Source organism: Gymnogyps californianus, chromosome 1, assembly GCF_018139145.2.
Source record: "Gymnogyps californianus isolate 813 chromosome 1, ASM1813914v2, whole genome shotgun sequence".
In the NCBI taxonomy this organism is placed as follows: Eukaryota; Metazoa; Chordata; class Aves; order Accipitriformes; family Cathartidae; genus Gymnogyps; species Gymnogyps californianus.
The window spans coordinates 2513602-2532081 of NC_059471.1; the positions used below are offsets into that span (position 1 = coordinate 2513602).

An 18480-nucleotide genomic window follows, 5' to 3' on the forward strand; every position below is an offset into this window, starting at 1 on the left:
CCGTGGAAGTCCTATGGATGGATGCGGGGCTGCCGGGAGCCAGCCCGCGGCTCACAACAGCCTGCATTTCCTTGCCCGTACAGTGGAGATGGAGTAATCGATGCCGAAATGGTTCATTTACAGCTCTGTGGTGGTATTTTTAGAGTTAAAACCAGATGAATGTAAAGCCTGGTGTTAAGCAACCACGCACCAGCCAAACAGCAAGGTTTTACAAATCTGCTGGCAGCAAGGACAAGCTGGGAGATGCTTTCACGATAACAAAATGATAAATAAAAATCCCCGACGGGGATATTACTTTGTGCTCCTGAATTGCAGCCTGGAAGAGAGACCCTGATGAGTCCCCGCAGATGGAGACAGATGGGGATGCTGGGGTCCCCGAGCTGTACCCCAATGCCAGCCCGTCCCTGCACGGGGCATGCTGCTCGTCACCTGCTTGTTCTGCACCGTCCCCAGCCGCACATCCCGGGCGGGCTGTGAAGCAGGAACGTTTGCTTCCCTGCTCCACTGCACAGCGGTGTAAAGTGCTTTCTGAAACAACCTGCTCCCCTAGGACCACTGGTTAAATTCCTCTCTTCGAGGTGGCTTTTCGTGCAGCTGGCATCCTCACGGACAGGGCCAGCTGCCCAAGGGCCGTATCCTCACCTACAAGTCATTCTGCTCGTGTCACAGGGGCTGCAGCGATTTTTACCAGTGGAGCCAGCCCCCTTCTATTGCTGGAATGACCAGTCCATTATTTCAGATCACCCACTCTACGCATCAACCTGAGAACATCCCTCAAATGCATCCGCCTTTGCAAAACTGAATTACAGCTCCACCAAAACAAAACAAAACAAAAATTAAGAAAGTTAAAAATGAAAACATTAAAAATTTTTAAAAATTAAAAAAAATTATTATTTTTTTTTTTTAAAAAGCAGCCTCCCCACCTTCCCAGCACCAAAACACCCTGTTTTGTAGTCTCAACAGCACAGCTTGCAGCTGGGTCCCCAAAGCAGCAGGAGCCTCTCCGTATGCACGCCGTGTTTGCAGAGTACTGCGGGGTCCCTTCAGGTGAAGGCGCCGTTTGAGCAAAAGGAGTTATTAATAGAGAGCAAAACGTGTTCACTATGTAACACCCGCAATGTTGGACTTGGAGAGGAGAGACGAGTTGGAGGTTACAGCAGTAACTTGGTGAACAGCTTGGTTTGTGTGTCTGCATATGTGTATATATAGACACATATATATAAAAATATAAAGGACGTCAGAAGGATATCCAGCACGCTGAGTTATAAATCAAGAGAAATAAATCTTCCATCCTATAACACTTTCCTAAAACCGCCTTTCCCTTCGTGGCGGGTGCTGATGGTCATGCTAGCAGGAGAGCATCCATGCTCTTGCCCCGGTGCGGCAAGGTTTATTTGAAGATATCAGCACTAGTGCTACGAATACGTTCAGCTAAGAGCAAAGAAAAGCAACACTGACGTAGGATAGAGTGCAGAAGTACTTAGAAAGTGAAGGCTTGTTCAGCCGGTAGGAGACAGGAAAAGCAAAGGTCATGCTCTAAATGTGAGAGAAGACAAATTTACAACGGCTCTTCGTGATTTATTTGGCAGAAAGGACAGGGAAAGTCCTGCTGTCTAAATTAGCTGATCCCTCTCCTCTTCTCTTTATTTATTGTTTGTGTTTCAAGCCGTAGCTTGAAGCCGCCAAGTGAAAGCGATGTCTGCTCTACAGCATCTGCTCCTGCATCCAGGAGAAGCTGGCGGTCTAAACAGACACGGCAGTGACCAGTAAGGGGAGAAGGAGAGATGTTTGACATGTCCTTTGATACGATAACTGACTTAGCAGACAAAAGAAATGTGAAAATCTATCTGGTTTCAGTAAAGCATTTGATACAGGGCCACGTGGGAAATTATTAATTAAGCCAGTGAACATGAACATCAGCAGAATGGGAAACTGGGCAAGGGAAATGACAATGATGAGTGTTGGAAGGCTGAGCTGCAGCCTGGAAGGAGGTTAGCAGTGTTTAACATTTTTAAGGTTGACTTTGGCACAAAAAAGTAGGGCAACACTGATGAGACCTCCTAATGACACAACGTTGTAGGCAGCACCAATACGGAGGAGGATCAGGATATCACAGAGGAAGAAAGGGATTGACCTTGACTGCCGTGTTCAAAATAGGATGAAAATTATTAGTACTAAATCCTAGGCTCGGTACTAATCACCAGGATTTTTTGCTATCGGATGGGAGCTCCAAGGCTGTAACTGCCTAAGAAGGAGAACGACATGGAGGTCCTGGTTATCAAAGGGTAAGTGAGGGATTCATAATGCATCTGTGACGCCCACAAACATGACATGTGAGTCTCAGTAGAAATGGGGACCTCATCTCCAAAGGGCAACAGTCTGCATCTGTGTTTAAAAACCAGTGATTTCATCTGGGAAGAGCTGGAGAGAAATGCTTGATACAGGGAGTAAAAAGGAGACTAAAAAACTTTGACTTGCTAGCTAGAGAGCCAAACGATGTGGACACTGTACTTGGAGACACTGAGCAGTGACCTCCAGATAGGAGAAAAGCACTGAGTAACCCAGTGCCAACAAAACAGCAAACTATAACCTGCCCAGTGACTCAGACTGGAAATGAGATGATGGTTGCAAACCATCAGAGACTGAGGTCTGGGCACACCCTTCCAGCTGGCATCGTGCAACTAAAATTTCCCCATTTCTGAGACAGAGCCTTGGGTGTTACTTGTAAAGACTAAATCACAAAATAAATAATTGGGCTTACTGGTTCAGAGGGTCCCATCCAGTTCCATGTGCCTAAAGGTCCCTGCTGAGGTGACAAGCTGAGCAGGAGCAGAGGAAAAATTGCTCAAATACATTGACTCCATCACCTGAATGCCACCTCCATCTCTTCCTCCTGCTCAACCCCGTCCCACGGCACGCACAGCCCAGCTCCAGCTTGCAGACAGCCGAAGCAGCAAAATTCAGTATTGCCTACGCTGCTGAGCAGCTCCCAGTTGGCTTTTGGGGCTGGATATTGTCCACCTTAATGTGATTGCAGGGAATATGTTGGCAAATACTCCAACTGGGAGATACTACCGAGTCTCTCCAACTTGGAGATACTACCAGCCTTTCTCAGCCGGCGGACCATATGCAGAGGAGATCAAGACGCAGAGTGTGGCAGGATAGCTGCCTCTCTGCAACACCCACCTCCATCCTCTTCGGGTCTTAGTAAATACAAGGGCTTCCTCCACGTGCGGTTACTACACACTCATACGACCGGTCCTTGTGGTGTCAGCAGATGTCGTGTGTCCTCCTGCTGCTAAAGGTACGTATCAAGTAACTGCTGAGCCAGAGCTCAGCCTTAGCCAAAGCTGCCAAACATCTCTTCGAGCAGCCTTTTCTGGATGGAAGAAAAGATCCTGCCCCTTCCCTTCCAGCCGAGAGCAAAATCGGATCCATTTGCCTACACGGGTTACTTTAATGACACTCTCATCCAAATTGGGAGTTCGTACCTGGAATGACAGTGGGAAATGAAAGCTGCCCAGGAATATTCTCTGGCACTGGAGCCTGGGACAGCCCACACTCACACTATTAAACCCCTTTAACCCCCCAAACAAGGCGGTTGCACCCAAGCTGCTTGTTGGGATCTGTTCTTGGCTCATACCCACGCCCAAACCCAGCCTGGGAAGTGGGCTAAGGACTGTTTCAACAATTGAAGAGCGTAGATGATCATGTCCCCAGGCCCAGGAACGTGTCCTGGAACTGTTTCATTTAGTAATACAGACCCAGCCTATGGATATGATCTGAAATTTCAGAAGGCAATGGAGAATTTCCCACCAAGTTTGGCAGATCTGACAGTACGAGCAGCGTTATCGGGCGTCTCACCAAGGTGGGACATGTCCTCCACCGGAGATTTTCAAGAATAGGTTAGATAAAATCGACCTGGTGTGGTCTAGATATATCATCCCCTTCCCCAGAAATGGGATGTGGACCACATGATCTCGGGAGGTCCTTCCAGCCCTACATTTCCACAACTATAATGATGGAGTATGAATTCCCTGCCCTCGTGTAGCTTGTTCCAGCCCTCCTGCGTAGACATCCCTCCCTGAATTATCTCCTCTCTATCTCAGAAAAACACACAGCAAGTCTCCAGCACTGACTCATTCATCTCTATAGCTACTACAAATTCTCATATGCTCCACATCTTTAGTACCTCCAGGGCTTGAGATGAATGACAGAACATTAGCAACAGGCAATTCATTAATAGTAGAGGCAGTCCAAAATTTTCTACTGAAGCCTTTCTTGTTTTGTTTCCTCTGAAACAGGAAAGGAAATTGGTGGGGGGACAAAAAAAAATAACTGCTTTGGTAAAAAAAAAAAAAAAAGATCGCTTTTTGGTGAAGCACTTGAAACCTAGGTTTCGCAGTATTACTTCTCTGCGGAAAATTCATCGTGTTACTACTCATTTTGCAAAGGGGGTGAAATTTCCCCTTTCCCTTTTGTATCTTTTTTCTTCAGGGAATAAAGGTAACAAAAGGAGAAGAATGCAAGACAAAGAAGAAGAAGGAAAAAAAAAACCACCCAGGAAACACCTAATTCTAACATTTTTTTCATCATTTTCAAACAAAAATGGAAACCATTCACTCCTCCTTGCGTTTTTGCCAAATGTGCTTCTAATTGTTCCACGTCCACCAGCAAACACCACTGTCTGCACATTTTATCACTGACTTTCTCTGCTCCCAGACCCCCAGGGTCAACCCCAGCCCCCTCCATCCTTCGGTGCAGCAGGGAGAAGAGCTCTGCCCATCCCTTCCAGGAATTCAGGGGGCAAAATCCACCCCCCAAGCACTCAACTACTGGGGTCACCAGGGCCACCTCTGTGCCCAATACAGATAAACCCCTCAATGATACCACCAGATCCTCCTGTGGGACACCAGATAATTGAACAAGAAAAGGGTCCATCCAGCAGCAACAGCTTTCCATGGAGCTGAAAAGCCCCCAGGCTGGGTCCTGACTCCGACCTAGAAGTCAGGTCAGCCACATCCTGCCTACTCGCTGAAGGATGCCCTGGTCCTTACTTGGTCCCTCAGGGTCCACAGGCCACCACGAGAAGCAGGACTGCAGAGAAGAGGGGGGTGAAAGGAGATGCAACCTGCCCCTGTAGCGCTGCTTGGGCAGCACATGCTTTGGGGAGGGAAACTGAGGCAAGAAGCACCTCGGCGCTGGAACCTGTGTCACACCAAAGCACACTCGGTCACAGCGGTTGCTTCCAGCACCTCGACCCCAGAAGAACAACAGCAAACAGGAGAACCATGCCCCAGCTCTGCGCTCTGACCCCAGCCCTGATGCACTGTGTGGGCTCGAGTAGGTCACTCAGCACCTCTGCCTCAGTTTCCCCGCAGCCAGAGAGGAATAGTCATAGGGCAGCAGATGCCATCATGCATGAACGATCACCTTCAAACCTACTTGCTACCGACGGCTTCAAAGCAGACGTCGCCCTGGGAGTCGCTTAGGTTTTGGAGACCATTAGGAATGAGCACGTCCTCCCACTGTTCCCCTTGGTTTGCCAAGGGAATTTATTTGGGCATAAGTACGTAAATAAATCCTATATATAAATAAATATTTAATAAATGTGTATAAATAAAGATAAAGACCAACAATATAAAGACCAACAATATAAAGACCAACAATATAAAGACCAACAATATAAAGACCAACAATATAAAGACGAATACTATCAATAAGATAAATAATATAGATAATTTAAATAATATAAATAAATCCTATTTATTTTGTAGGATGTCTGGGCAAAGGCAGTCTCTTGCACACACGCACAGCCCTGCCATTGTGGCTCTGGCCTTGCTGAAGGCTTCTGGGCTCAAACGCTAATGCCAACAAATCATCCATCCATCCATCCCTCGGGCTGGGAGTAGCCTCCATCCTCCACGGCCGTCACCACCCGGCATCACCTCTGCTCTGTAGGTCCAGGCAGACCTGGGAGGAGGTCACAGGCACACGGTCTCCGCAATATTAATTTCTCTTGGTATAAAGAGGTTAGAAAAGGGAATTCCTCCATTTAGCACAGACTTCCCCGATGACCTTGGGCTAGTTGCTTACTCTATCCCATGCTCTGTTCCCTCACCTGGAAATAATACTCAGGGGAACAGAGCGAGTTTAAAAACCATTACCGGTGTGCTCTTTGGTCTCACCAAGGAATCGTTTCCCAGCCTTGGAGCGTCACATTACGCTGATTCGCAGCGGTGGCAGAGGTCTGTAAGGAAATCTCCCCCTGCTCTCTGCTGCTGGGGAGCCTCCATCCACGCACAAGCCCAGCAAAGGCCCCGGAGGACAAGCCCCACGTGAGCCATCCTTACTCCTCTCTAGCAAAAGGTCACTAGGAGATAATTTTGGCTGCTAGGTGGTCCAAAAAGTTGCCAAAATCGGCTGTGGAGTCTCCATCCTTGTTCAAAATCCACCCAGTAGGGACTCCTGTGAGCAGCAAGGTTCTTGATAGTAACAAGGAGTTGGAGAATTTGGCTTTTAAAAAGAACCCAAACAATAAACAACACTTAAAAGATGCCTAATTTGAACAGAAAATGAGAACAATTAGCCACAACATCACTTATGCATTAATGAAGAGGCGCTTATGTTCCAGGGCTGAGCGTCAGAGCAAACACTTCTCTTGCAATACGCTGCAAGGAACTAAAACATGGATGTGGGAGAGCAGATAAGGACCCAAGGGGAAAGAGAAGCCCTAAGGGTGTCCTGAAAGATGAGGAGCAACACAAGGAGGGCTGAAGCCTTCAAGTTCCTCTTGGGTTCAACACCTGAGCTGACCCAACCCCTTTGCTTGGGGAGGAAAGCCAGCCCAGCGGCCATATGAATTGCTGGAGCGGACAGGAGGGATGGTATGTGGAGGGACGGGAGGGTGAGCAATCTGCATTTAAATATGCAAGTAAATAAGTCTAATTATCCTTTGCACCAGTGGAAGAGAGCAACACAACAGCTCTCCAGCTCTAGGACAGCTTTCCGCTTCAGTCCTGCCATCACTGACAGAAGCCCAGACCTTGGAAGATGACCAGACAAAAAGCCGAGTCAAAAATCACAGCTGCCCAAACCAGATTAAAGGACTGTGTCACTTCTGGAAAACCCTTTCCCCCCCACTCTCCATCCTTGCGAAACAGAGACGCCGAAAATCCCTGGCCATTTTCTCACGTCTCAGCCGGCCACCGCCATCACACCTGGATGCACCTGAGCCCCCCGCATCACTCGCATCCCCAGCAAGAGCCAGAGCCGATGCCGAACTACAGCAAAACCCAAAATCTCACCGCTTGAACCGTTTCCCACCCAGGGACACGGGAAAGGAGACAACTGCCAGCTCTGCCGTGCCACGCAGTCACCGGTGGGACAGAGGAGTCAAATCCCAGCTTCGTTTTAAACCTGGATGAATTTACTACTTGTTTGATGGCAGGGTGTCACCTCTAAATCTCCTTAGGGAAGAAAATCAATCATTCAAAGGCATAAACACCTTGGCATTCCCATGGGTACGGGGAGAAGCAAAAAGGCTGCGATATTCCACTTTTGTCACAACAAACCCCAGCTTTGCTCTCTGCCACCTCCACCCCGGCCTCGGCGGCGGTGGGCTCTGCCAAAGAAAGCTCTGGAAAACACAATCGCAGCAAACCCTCCTTGCAAACGTACGGGCAGGGCAGCCATCCCATCACTTTTGTTTTGCATTCCCAACGCATCCAACCCCTTCACCCACACAGAAATAACAACAGCATCTCGCGGCAAGGAGTTTCGCGCTCCGAATCCCAAACGGGGTCTCTTCCTGGGGTGAAATAAGGGCACCCCTTCCTAGCCCGGGGATGATGGGGGGGGGACACGACAGAGGGATGTGCTACCCCCCCCCCCGCCGCGCTGCGTTAAACATGGCAGCATCCGAAGGCTGCCCCACCCAAGCGGCCTAGGACGCGTGTCACCCGCATCCCGCCGCGTCCCCGGGACGCTTTGTCTCGGGGATGCTACCGGCCTGGGGTGCTGCGTGGCACCTTCTCACGCGTGGGGTCCCCCCACTCACGCGTGGGGCCCCCACCTGCGCGTGGGGCCCTCGGGATGCAGTGATGCGGTCGGGATGCTGGTCCTTTGGGTTGGCCGCACCACGGCCAGGCAGGGATGCGCTTGGAAAGGACCAGCGGCGACTTGCACATCCCGGGGAAGCGACCCAAACCTCCCCCTGCCGAAAGCCAAGGCGGTGGGGGTCTCTGAATTTGGGGATGTTTTGGGGGGGGAAGGACACACGCTCGAACCTGCTGTAAACCCACCCGACAAAAAAAGACCCGTGTATCACTACCTGCACAGCACCTACCCACGCCCCATCAATGACGCCCAGAGAGGTGGGGAATTTTAAGGACCCCCCTCGGATCAGCAAAACCCCCCCCGAAATGTTTGAAAGCCCCATTCACCCAACTCCCAGGGTGGGATGTCCCTCCTGGGGATGGGCAAGAGGGGACCGGAGAAGGGCTGGCGAGGAGCCGGTGGGTTGGGGGTCGGGATTTTGGGGGGGGGGGGGGGGGGTGTTGTCTCACCGGTAGGACGAGCTGACCCCCGCCGCCACCTCCTCCTTGATCTGTCGGTTGAGAGCATCGGCGGCCGCCCTGCCCCTGCCCGCGTCCGGCGGCTGCCCGCCCGCCTCCTCCGCCTTCTTCCGACCCTTCTCTCTCCCATCGCCGACCCGCACCGCTTTGGGATGCTCATCCTCCACCTCGGGGTCTTCCTCTTTCTTCTCGGGACCGGGAAGCACCTTCCGTCGTTTCTCCTGAGCCGGTTTCTCCGGGGAACCGCGGTCCAGGGCGAGGACGGGGGAAGGTCCCGGTTTGGGGATCCAGGGATGGTCACCCCGCTTGGGGATGGGCCAGGCACGGAAATCCTTCTGGTACTGCGTCTCCTTCTCGAAGGGTGTATCCGAGGGCTGGTACTCGCTCTTGGGTTTGCAACTGGGCTCCGGCCGCTGCACCTTCCAGGGCTTGTAGTCGTGTCGCATCACCGAATCGGCCGGGGGAGAGGCGTGAGGAGCCGGGCCGGGTCGGGGAGGACCGGGAACCGGCTCCCCCGCCGCCTCGCCGCCGGGCTGGGTGTCGATGGGGGCGGCGGGGCGCGGGGGAGGCGCGGGGGCGGTGGGGTGCTCGGTGGCCTCCGAGTATTTGGTGAAAACGAGAGGGACGGCGATGTCCGCCTTGTCCAGCTGGTTCCAGAAACGGGCGATGCAGCAGGCGCGGGTGATGCAGGGCCACGCCATGGCGGCCCCCGCGCAAGGAGCGCACCCGCTCCGCGCCGCACCCGCACCCGCGCAGCCGCACGCAGGGAGGGAACGGGGGAGGGAGGGAGGGGGCGGCGCGGCGCAGGGACCCGCGCAGCCCCGCGCAGCGCAGCGCAGCGCGCCCGCCCCGCCTCCCCCCCCCCCCCCCCCGCCGCACTGGAGGGGGCGGGGCCTCGCGGAGAGGGGGCGGGGCTTGCCTGGCAGGCGCCGGGGGGGGGCACACGCGTGTGAGCACGCACCTGCACGCGCGCGCCGGGGCACACGCGTGTGCACATGCGCCCGCAGGCAGGCAGGCAGGCAGGTGGCTGCGCACACAGCACACGGGCGCCTGCACAGGGCGGCACACGCCTGCGCGCACGCGCTTGTGCACACGCGCGTGCAAGGCACGCCCATGCATGCGTGCACGTGCACAATCACAGGCACACGCACATGTAAGACACAGCCATGCATGCGTTCACACGCATGCACAGCCACACACCTGCACACGCACATGCAAGACACGCCCATGCATGCATTCACACGCATGTGCATTCACATGCATGCACAGGCACACACCTGCACACGCACATGCAAGACACGCCCACGCATGCATTCACATGCATGCAGTCACACGCATGCACAGTGACACACCTGCACACGCACATGCAAGACACGCCCATGCATGCACTCACATGCACGTGCATTCACATGCATGCAGAGTCACACACCTGCACACGCAGATGCAAGACACACCCATGCATGCGTTCACACACATGCACAGTCACACACCTGCACACGCGCAGGCAAGACACGCCCATGCATGCGTGCACGTGCACAATCACTCACAGGCACACGCACATGTAAGACACAGCCATGCATGCGTTCACACGCATGCACAGCCACACACCTGCACACGCACATGCAAGACGCCCACGCATGCATTCACATGCATGCACAGTCACACGCATGCACAGTGACACACCTGCACATGCACATGCAAGACACGCCCATGCATGCGTTCACATGCATGCACAGTCACACACCTGCACACGCACATGCAAGACACGCCCACGCATGCGTTCACATGCATGCACAGTGACACACCTGCACACGCACATGCAAGACGCCCACGCATGCGTTCACACGCATGCACAGCCACACACCTGCACACGCACATGCAAGACACACCCATGCATGCATTCACACCCATGCACAGTCACACACCTGCACACACACATGTAAGACAGGCCCAGGCATGCATTCACATGGATGTGTATTCACATGCATGCACAGTCACACACCTGCACACACACATGTAAAACAGGCCCAGGCATGCATTCACATGCATGCACAGTCACACGCATGCGCTCACATGCAGATATGCGCACACATGCACACACATGTGCAACTGTATGCATGCACCGACATGCACACAGAAACGTGCACACATGCACACACATGCACATACACAAGCACATACAGATGCATGCATGCAGACATACATGCATACAAATGCGTGCCAGTACATGTGAACACACATGTCCACACACATATACACACACATTCGCACACATGCACACTCAACGTGCGCACACAACTGCACAAACACGCATGTACATGGTCACACACATACCTGCACATATATATGCAATACACATGCAAAGACATATGTGAACAGACACACATGCATGCACATATGTGCCCATGCACATTCACATACATGTTTGCACACTCATACCTGCACACACATGTGCACACACACGAATGCGGACACATCTGCAAGACACATCTGCGTGCACACAGCTGCACACATATATGTGCAAATGCACACACATGTGCACACACACAGGTACACACACCACACATGCATGCACACAGATTTGCACACAGACACATGCACATACACAAACACACACGCACAAACTTCTGTTCACACATGCATGCACTCACGTAAGTGTACATGCATGTGCACACTCACCTGCACACAGATATGCACACGTGTATGCACACACACGAATGCACACACATACATGCACATGCAGACACATACATGTACACTCACACCTCTACACCCATGCACAAATGCACGCACATGGACAATTGTAAAAATGCACCCACATGCACACAGATGCACACATGCATGCACATATGCAAGCACACACGTGCACACAGATGCATGCATGCAGACATGCACACAGACATAAATAGGAACACATGCACACACATGAACACACACAACTGGACGCACACATGCAGCTGCGCTCACACTTGCACACACACATGCACACACTGCATATGCACACATGCATACAGAAACACATGCACGTGCATATATGCACACACACCTGTGCACACACCTGCACATGGGCACAGGCACACACATATGTCCAGTCACACATGCACACACATGCACACAGATGTGCATATGCAAGCACACACATGCATGCTGCACACGTATGAACACATGAACATATGCACACATGCACACATGCATACACATATGCACACACACATACACTCCCACCTGCATGCACACATGTGCACACACGCACACACAAGACATGTGCATGCACATGCATGGACACACACAGACACGTGGACAATCACACATATGCACATACAGACGCACAAATGTGGGGACACATGCACACAAATGTATGCAGGCAAGTGCACACAGATGCACATGTGCGCGCACACGCATGCACACAGAGCTGCACCCCTTCACACACACGCATGGACAGTCACCTGCAAACACAGATTCATGCACACATATTCACACACGTGCACACACACATGCACACTAATATGTTCACACATGCGCACACACACACATATGCATACACATTTGCACACACATGCACTCACACATGCAAACGGGAACACAAGCGGGCACACTGACGCATATTCCCATGGACACCAGCACACACACGTGCAACATACACATGCATACCCAGAGACACTCATGTGCGCACACAAACACACCCTTGTGCATGCACACACACATGCACACACATACGTGCATACAGATGTGCCCTCAGATACACACAGACACGTGCATACACACACTTGCACATAGATGGACACACATGCACAGATACTTGCACAGGTGTGCGTGCACACGCCTGCGCACACATACATTCTTGCATCCACGTTTATGCCTACCTACATGTAGCCATGCATGCAGATATTCGCACACACATTTATGTGCCAATACACGCTTGTGCGCACAGATACACACACACACAAACATACAGACGTGCAAGCACATACGTGCACCCCGGCCTAGACACCTGTACACCCCCACCCATACACACGTCTGCACACAGGCGTGCACAAACGCACACGCAGATCTTTAATGAGTTGTTGCAGTGCCAGCCTGCTGAACCGATTTCCCCTCCCTGGGGGGTTTTGACGGATAAAGTTGAACACACGAACACACACGCGCGTGCACAGCCGCGCACGTATGCACACGCTGTATTATTTTACTTCAGCTGGGGTTTTTTTCGTATTTCACTGCGGGCTCGCAGCTGCAAAACCAACCCAAACCCCCCCGCTGCAACCTCCTCCTGCTGCAAGGCCGGCTGCCCGCTGCCCCTTAACTCTTATTCCCAGGGTGGATTCCCAACCCCAAATCCCACCCCGTACTCCACTCCCCACCCTCCTTTCCAGCCTTGCCTCCACCTTCTCCCCTCCGACCTTCTTCCCTCCCATCCCTCCATCCCTCCCTCTCTGCCTCCGTCTTGCTTTTTAGTCTCTGAACCCAATAAAGTCCATTTTCAGCCCAACTGCGCCCACCTTCTGCTCTAACCACGGGAAGGAAACCCCCGGACGCGAAGCTATCGGGTCTTTAGCAGCACGGCTGCACTGCCAGCGTTTCCACCGGGAACGTAACTCCAATAAAACCAGTGATCCCGGTGCCTCCGAAATCCGCGCGCTCAAATGCTGAATTATAACGAGACAAAACCAATTCCCACCAGGCAGTGACTGCAGCTGCTGGGAGTGCAGGGAAAAGCAGGAATACTCCTGCCGGGATTGTTTCTTTAACCCAACGCTTTGCATCCCCTTGTTGAGTCTTGGGCCCTGAGGTGGGTTGTTTTTTTTTTTGCTTCTGTTTGCCTTGATTTGCTTAATTTCATTCTTACCTGTAGGTAAATTGTGCAAACCCATTTTACAGATGGGATCGGAGCCCTCGCTGACAGGGGTGGCTGAATGAAAGAGCTGCCTTTGGAAAAAAAAAACCAAAAACCAAACTAAATTACAACGAGAAGTGTCTATACACAGGCATTGCTGTGTCCACAAGGATTGTATCGTCCCTGCTATTACATCCACTGCAATTGTATTGGGTTTGCGTGGCAAGGTTTTGGTAGCGGGGGGGCTACAGGGGTGGCTTCTGTGAGAAGCTGCCAGAAGCTTCCCCTATGTCCGATAAAGTTAATGCCAGCGGGTTCCAGGACGGACCCGCCGCTGGCCAAGGCCGAGCCCATCAGCCACAGTGGTAGCACCTCTGGGATAACAGATTTAAGAAAGGGAAAAGAAGTTACAGGCGAGTTGCAGTTGCAGCCAGAGAGAGGAGTGAGAAGATGCGAGAGGAACAGCTCTGCAGACACCAAGGGCAGGGAAGAAGGAGGGGGAGGAGGTGCTCCAGGCGCCGGAGCAGAGATTCCCCTGCAGCCCGTGGGGAAGACCATGGTGAGGCAGGCTGTCCCCCGGCAGCCCATGGAGGTCCCCGTGCCAGAGTAGGGGGATGCCCGAAGGAGGCTGTGACCCCGTGGGAAGCCCGCGCTGGAGCAGGCTCCTGGCAGGACCTGTGGCCCCGTGGAGAGAGGAGCCCAGGCTGGAGCAGGTTTGCTGGCAGGGCTTGTGACCCCGCGGGGGACCCACGCTGGAGCAGTCTGTTCCTGAAGGACTGCACCCCGTGGATGGGACCTGTGATAAATGACCGAGTCCCGAAACAATACGTTAACAGGAACTTGGTTTATTAGCGAATAAAGGCAAGCAAACAGCGCTGGGTGCGCGGGGAGCCTGGGCTCTACCAACACGCACACCTACAGACAGCAGCATATAGCGTTTATAGTCTATACTCTTACATATTTAACAGGGTGATACGATATGCAAATTGTTCTTCACTTCGTATTAAAATGAGTTTTGTAAGTCTTTTTCACATGCGCACTGCCTCTTGGTGGTCTTGGGCGGGGGTCTTGGGATGAAGTAAGAGTCTTCCTCAGCGACCTTTATACAGATTTTTAAGGTTGAACTCTTCGCCTTCTTATCTCATGCAGTGCGTGTCTTCTGTCATTCCTTCTGGTAATCAATCGTCCCCCAATCGGTTTTAAGCTTGTACCACTTAGAAACTTACAACCCTATAGATAAAGGAACTTCTGCAGTTTGTGATTACACAATCTTCCCTGTTAGGGTCCGCAGTTGCATTAAAACAATGGTGCTTTCACTCAACTATGTCTTCATATCTACATGAACCAATCCTCCCTCTTCTATTCTGTTTTTTACTCACACAAATCACATTCACATTTCTCACAGGACCCACGCCGGAGCAGTTTGTGAAGAACTGCAGCCCGTGGGAAGGACTCACGTTGGAGAAGTTCGTGGAGGACTGTCTCCCGTGGGAGGGACCCCACGCTGGAGCAGGGGAAGAGTGTGAGGAGTCCTCCCCCTGAGGAGGAGGGAGCGGCAGAAACAACGTGTGATGAACTGACCACAACCCCCATTCCCCATCCCCCTGCGCCGCTCGGGGGGGAGGAGGTAGAGAAAATAAGGAGTAAAGTTAAGCCTGGGAAGAAGGGAGGGGTGAGGGGAAGGTGTTTTAAGCTTTGGTTTTATTTCTCATTATCCTGCTCTGATTTGACTAGCAATAAATGAAATTAATTTTTCCCCAAGTCGAGTCTGTTTTGCCCATGATGGTAATTGGTGAGTGATCTCTCCGTCCTTATCTTGACCCACAAGCCTTTTGTTTTATGTTTTCTCCCCCTGTCCAGCTGAGGAGGGGAGAGATAGAGTGGCTTTGGTGGGCACCTGGCATCCGCCAGGGTCAACCCACCACAGCAATTAAAAGGGGTGATTGTAATTAAAGATTTAGGACGCTCCTGAGCATCTCCCAGGTTGGGACAGAGCCACGGTTTTCTGGGGCATCAGTGCACTGTGCATTGCTTTTGTAAGTATGGTGGGTGCTCCTCAGCACCCGTGATACAAGTAGTAATCCCTTTTTAGGCTGATTTTTACCTTGAGAACCAATATTAGAAAGGCACATGGCTCTTGCTGCTCTGCACTTTCCTTTTGCAGAAGATGAAACCACCGGCTCGTCCGGGTCGTGCAGCAAAGGTGGGGGAGTCGGGAGACCCCAGCCCTGCGTTTCCACGCACGTTGCTTTCCGCACAGGATGATGGCAAACAGCTTTTTGCATCCGATGGACTGTGGTATTAAAAAAAATATATATATATATGGGAAGAGCAGCAAGGAAAACTGGAAAAGCATCACCCTGTGATGGTGACCCAAGGTCTGCAGGGAAGACGTGCAATCAAAGGATTGCAATGGGATCAAGCTCGTTGGCTGGGGAACCTCAAGGATGTGCTTATTTTTAAATACTCTCTGTAATTTCGTTCATCTCAAAGCTGCCGCGGTGATTTTCGAGGGCGTAAAACCCATCTTGGTCTGAGGTCTGATGCCCACAGAGGTCCCGGACATGCTTGGGCGTTTCCTGCAGAAAATATTTTGAATTGCAGCCGCGTAGCTGTTTCGGGGTTTGCTGCGCTAAGAGCTATTAGTATAATTAATCGCCCTTAATATAACGGGGAGGTAATATATTAGTGCGTTCCTGGTGGGCGCAGGCCCGTACGAACCCATTGCAACAGCTCCCATTTTGGAGCTAAGGAGCGTCCCAGCTCTGCACCCAGCGGTCCCTTCCCGCCAGGGTTTGCACAGCACCTTGCACCCATTTGCACGTGCGTGCACGAAGCGTTTTCGAACCTTTCCCTGAGCTTCCGTCATCTGCAAGGAGCCTGGCCTCGTCTCACAACAAAAACGCTCGGTCATGCCCTACCCGTCTTTTTTTTTTATTTTTATTTTGTTTTTTTGGTAAGAAAAGACACAGGCAAAACTGCTCTGTGAGGTTTTTGCAGCGTCAGGAGACTCTTCGCTGCTCTGCAGATACCGGGCAGACCTGGATGGAGTTAGAAGCTGCAGAATGAAAAAAAATTGCTTAGCGTCTCCTGCAGTGAAATGTATAGTTATATATAAATCTTGAAGCATGGCCGCTCATTCACTTTCAGGAATCAGCTATGGAAATGATTTAATCGCTTACGTCAAGTAAAATCCATTAGCTCTGATCAGCCGAATTGACTTGCTGGCTGCAAACCTCTCTCAGAGAGGACGGGAGTTAAATAAATAAAAATGTCGCTGCGTTTAAATTACAGCCACCGCGGCAGAAAGCAGGAATAGCTTTCTCCTTCTCCAGCCTCTTCTGGGAAAAGGCCATGGTCGAGCGTGATGCCACATGGTGGGACGTTGGTCTTGGCGATGGCCAAGGACACGGGTGTCACTCAGCATCGGACTGTACCAGTCCGGGGCACAAGCCTGCCCAAAAGTTTTGCATGATGCTAAGGGCACCGTGGTGGGGTGCAAACCAGAGCAAGGCCAATATTTTGCAGCATCCAAAATCAGCGTTGACTTTGGGTAGACCCCCAGGCAGTGGTTCCCTCTCCCATCCATGCGGGGATCCGCTGGCGTGGAATAGCTCCAAGCATCCCCCGTGCAATGATAACCGGGATGTTCTGGGAGCTGATTAATAGGGGACCTGGTGAATCTTCTCCTGGCATCCTCAGATGAAGCCGGGATGTCTTTCAGTCAAACTGAAGCTACTGGAGACCATCCTGGGGCAGGTTTGATAGTCTCCCTGCGTTTCGTGACGGCGTGAAGAGCACACTCACCGCCTAGATGATGCGAGCGGATGCTGCCACCGTAAGAGCTTGCCCACGTTTATGTTTTTCTCTGCTGGATGTGACGATAAAGAGGGATCAGCTTGTTTTCTCAGACCACCAGCTGACATCTCATCACGTGCTGTCTGCACACGTTCTCCCCCCCGCCCCATACACACGTATCCACCAATTATTGTAGGAAATAATGTTATGGCATTGTGGGAACGGTGCGGCAAAGCTCAGAGCAAGACCTTATAGGAGGGGAAGGTGGTTTTATTTAGGAAGAAACCCTATACAGTGGTAGCCATCTCCAAGGGAGTCACCTGGCTCCTGGCTAACCACTGACCTCCCCGTGAGTGTCAGAGGAAGGGGATGACGGCTCATCCCATTGCTCCCAGGAGATCACCGACAAGAGCTGTAATGAAGTGAAAACGAAGAAAAAAATCGTAACAAGGTGGGGCTGGTATAAGCCCCATATCTCCTTAGGAGCCTTCCTCCTCCATTATAGACTGACCCTGGACATCAGCTTCATCGGCTAAAGGTAGGTGAGACTCCAGCTCCAAAGCTAGACCTGGACCGCACCTGGAGACCCCCCAGTGAAGTGTGTTCGACTCCACGCTACCCCAGTTAGATGTAGGAAAGCTCTATTTACCTATATTTATCTTCAACGGCACTGCTGCCTCTGCGTCCCAGGCACTCACACAGCTTTGCGGGCGCTATCTCTGCACCAATGCCGCTTGCCTGAATTCCTCCTGTCCCCAACGTGTATCACCAGGGACAAGAGAAGATGGCAACACTGCGGGTGGCAACTTACAGGGGATTTTTAGTGGCTTCTCCCGTTTTAAATCGTTTTATAATCACACACAACTGTTGGGAACGAGGATTAGCCCGGGGTGTTCTTGTTTTCCTTGTCAACTTTGTTTATGGTTCGTATATGTTGGGAGGGTGCTTCAAGGCCAAATGGGACGGGAGCCAAAGAAAATCCGTATCAGAGTGCTGCATAAAGAGAATAGTTGAAGTGCATGAAAAGAAGAATTCGACTGATAATTCAAGTGCTCTAGAGGACATGAAATTCTGTAACGAAAATCACTGGCGTGACACAGCCAGATTTCAGAAGCAGCGACTTTGCAACAGGTAGAAGGGGGAGTAAAATCTGAAAGACTGTGTTTTGAAAGAATTTGCATTAAAAAAAATAGCAGCAGGCAGAAGGGGACTTCTCTCACGCCCTTGCTCTTACCCAGAGCTGGAGACAGACAAAGATCAAGCTTGGTGCAATGG

General features: G+C 51.7%; 1 protein-coding gene across 1 annotated transcript in view; it reads right to left on the reverse strand.

The window, feature by feature from the left end:
* MAP6 (microtubule associated protein 6) overlaps window positions 1-9277 on the reverse strand; it is a 32511-nt gene extending 23234 nt beyond the window's left edge. Inside the window, exon 1 of the mRNA XM_050905857.1 lies at window positions 8568-9277. Within this exon, the coding sequence (XP_050761814.1) occupies window positions 8568-9277 (710 nt within the window). The remainder of the gene's footprint in view (window positions 1-8567) is intronic.
* Window positions 9278-18480: the final 9203 nt, after the last annotated feature.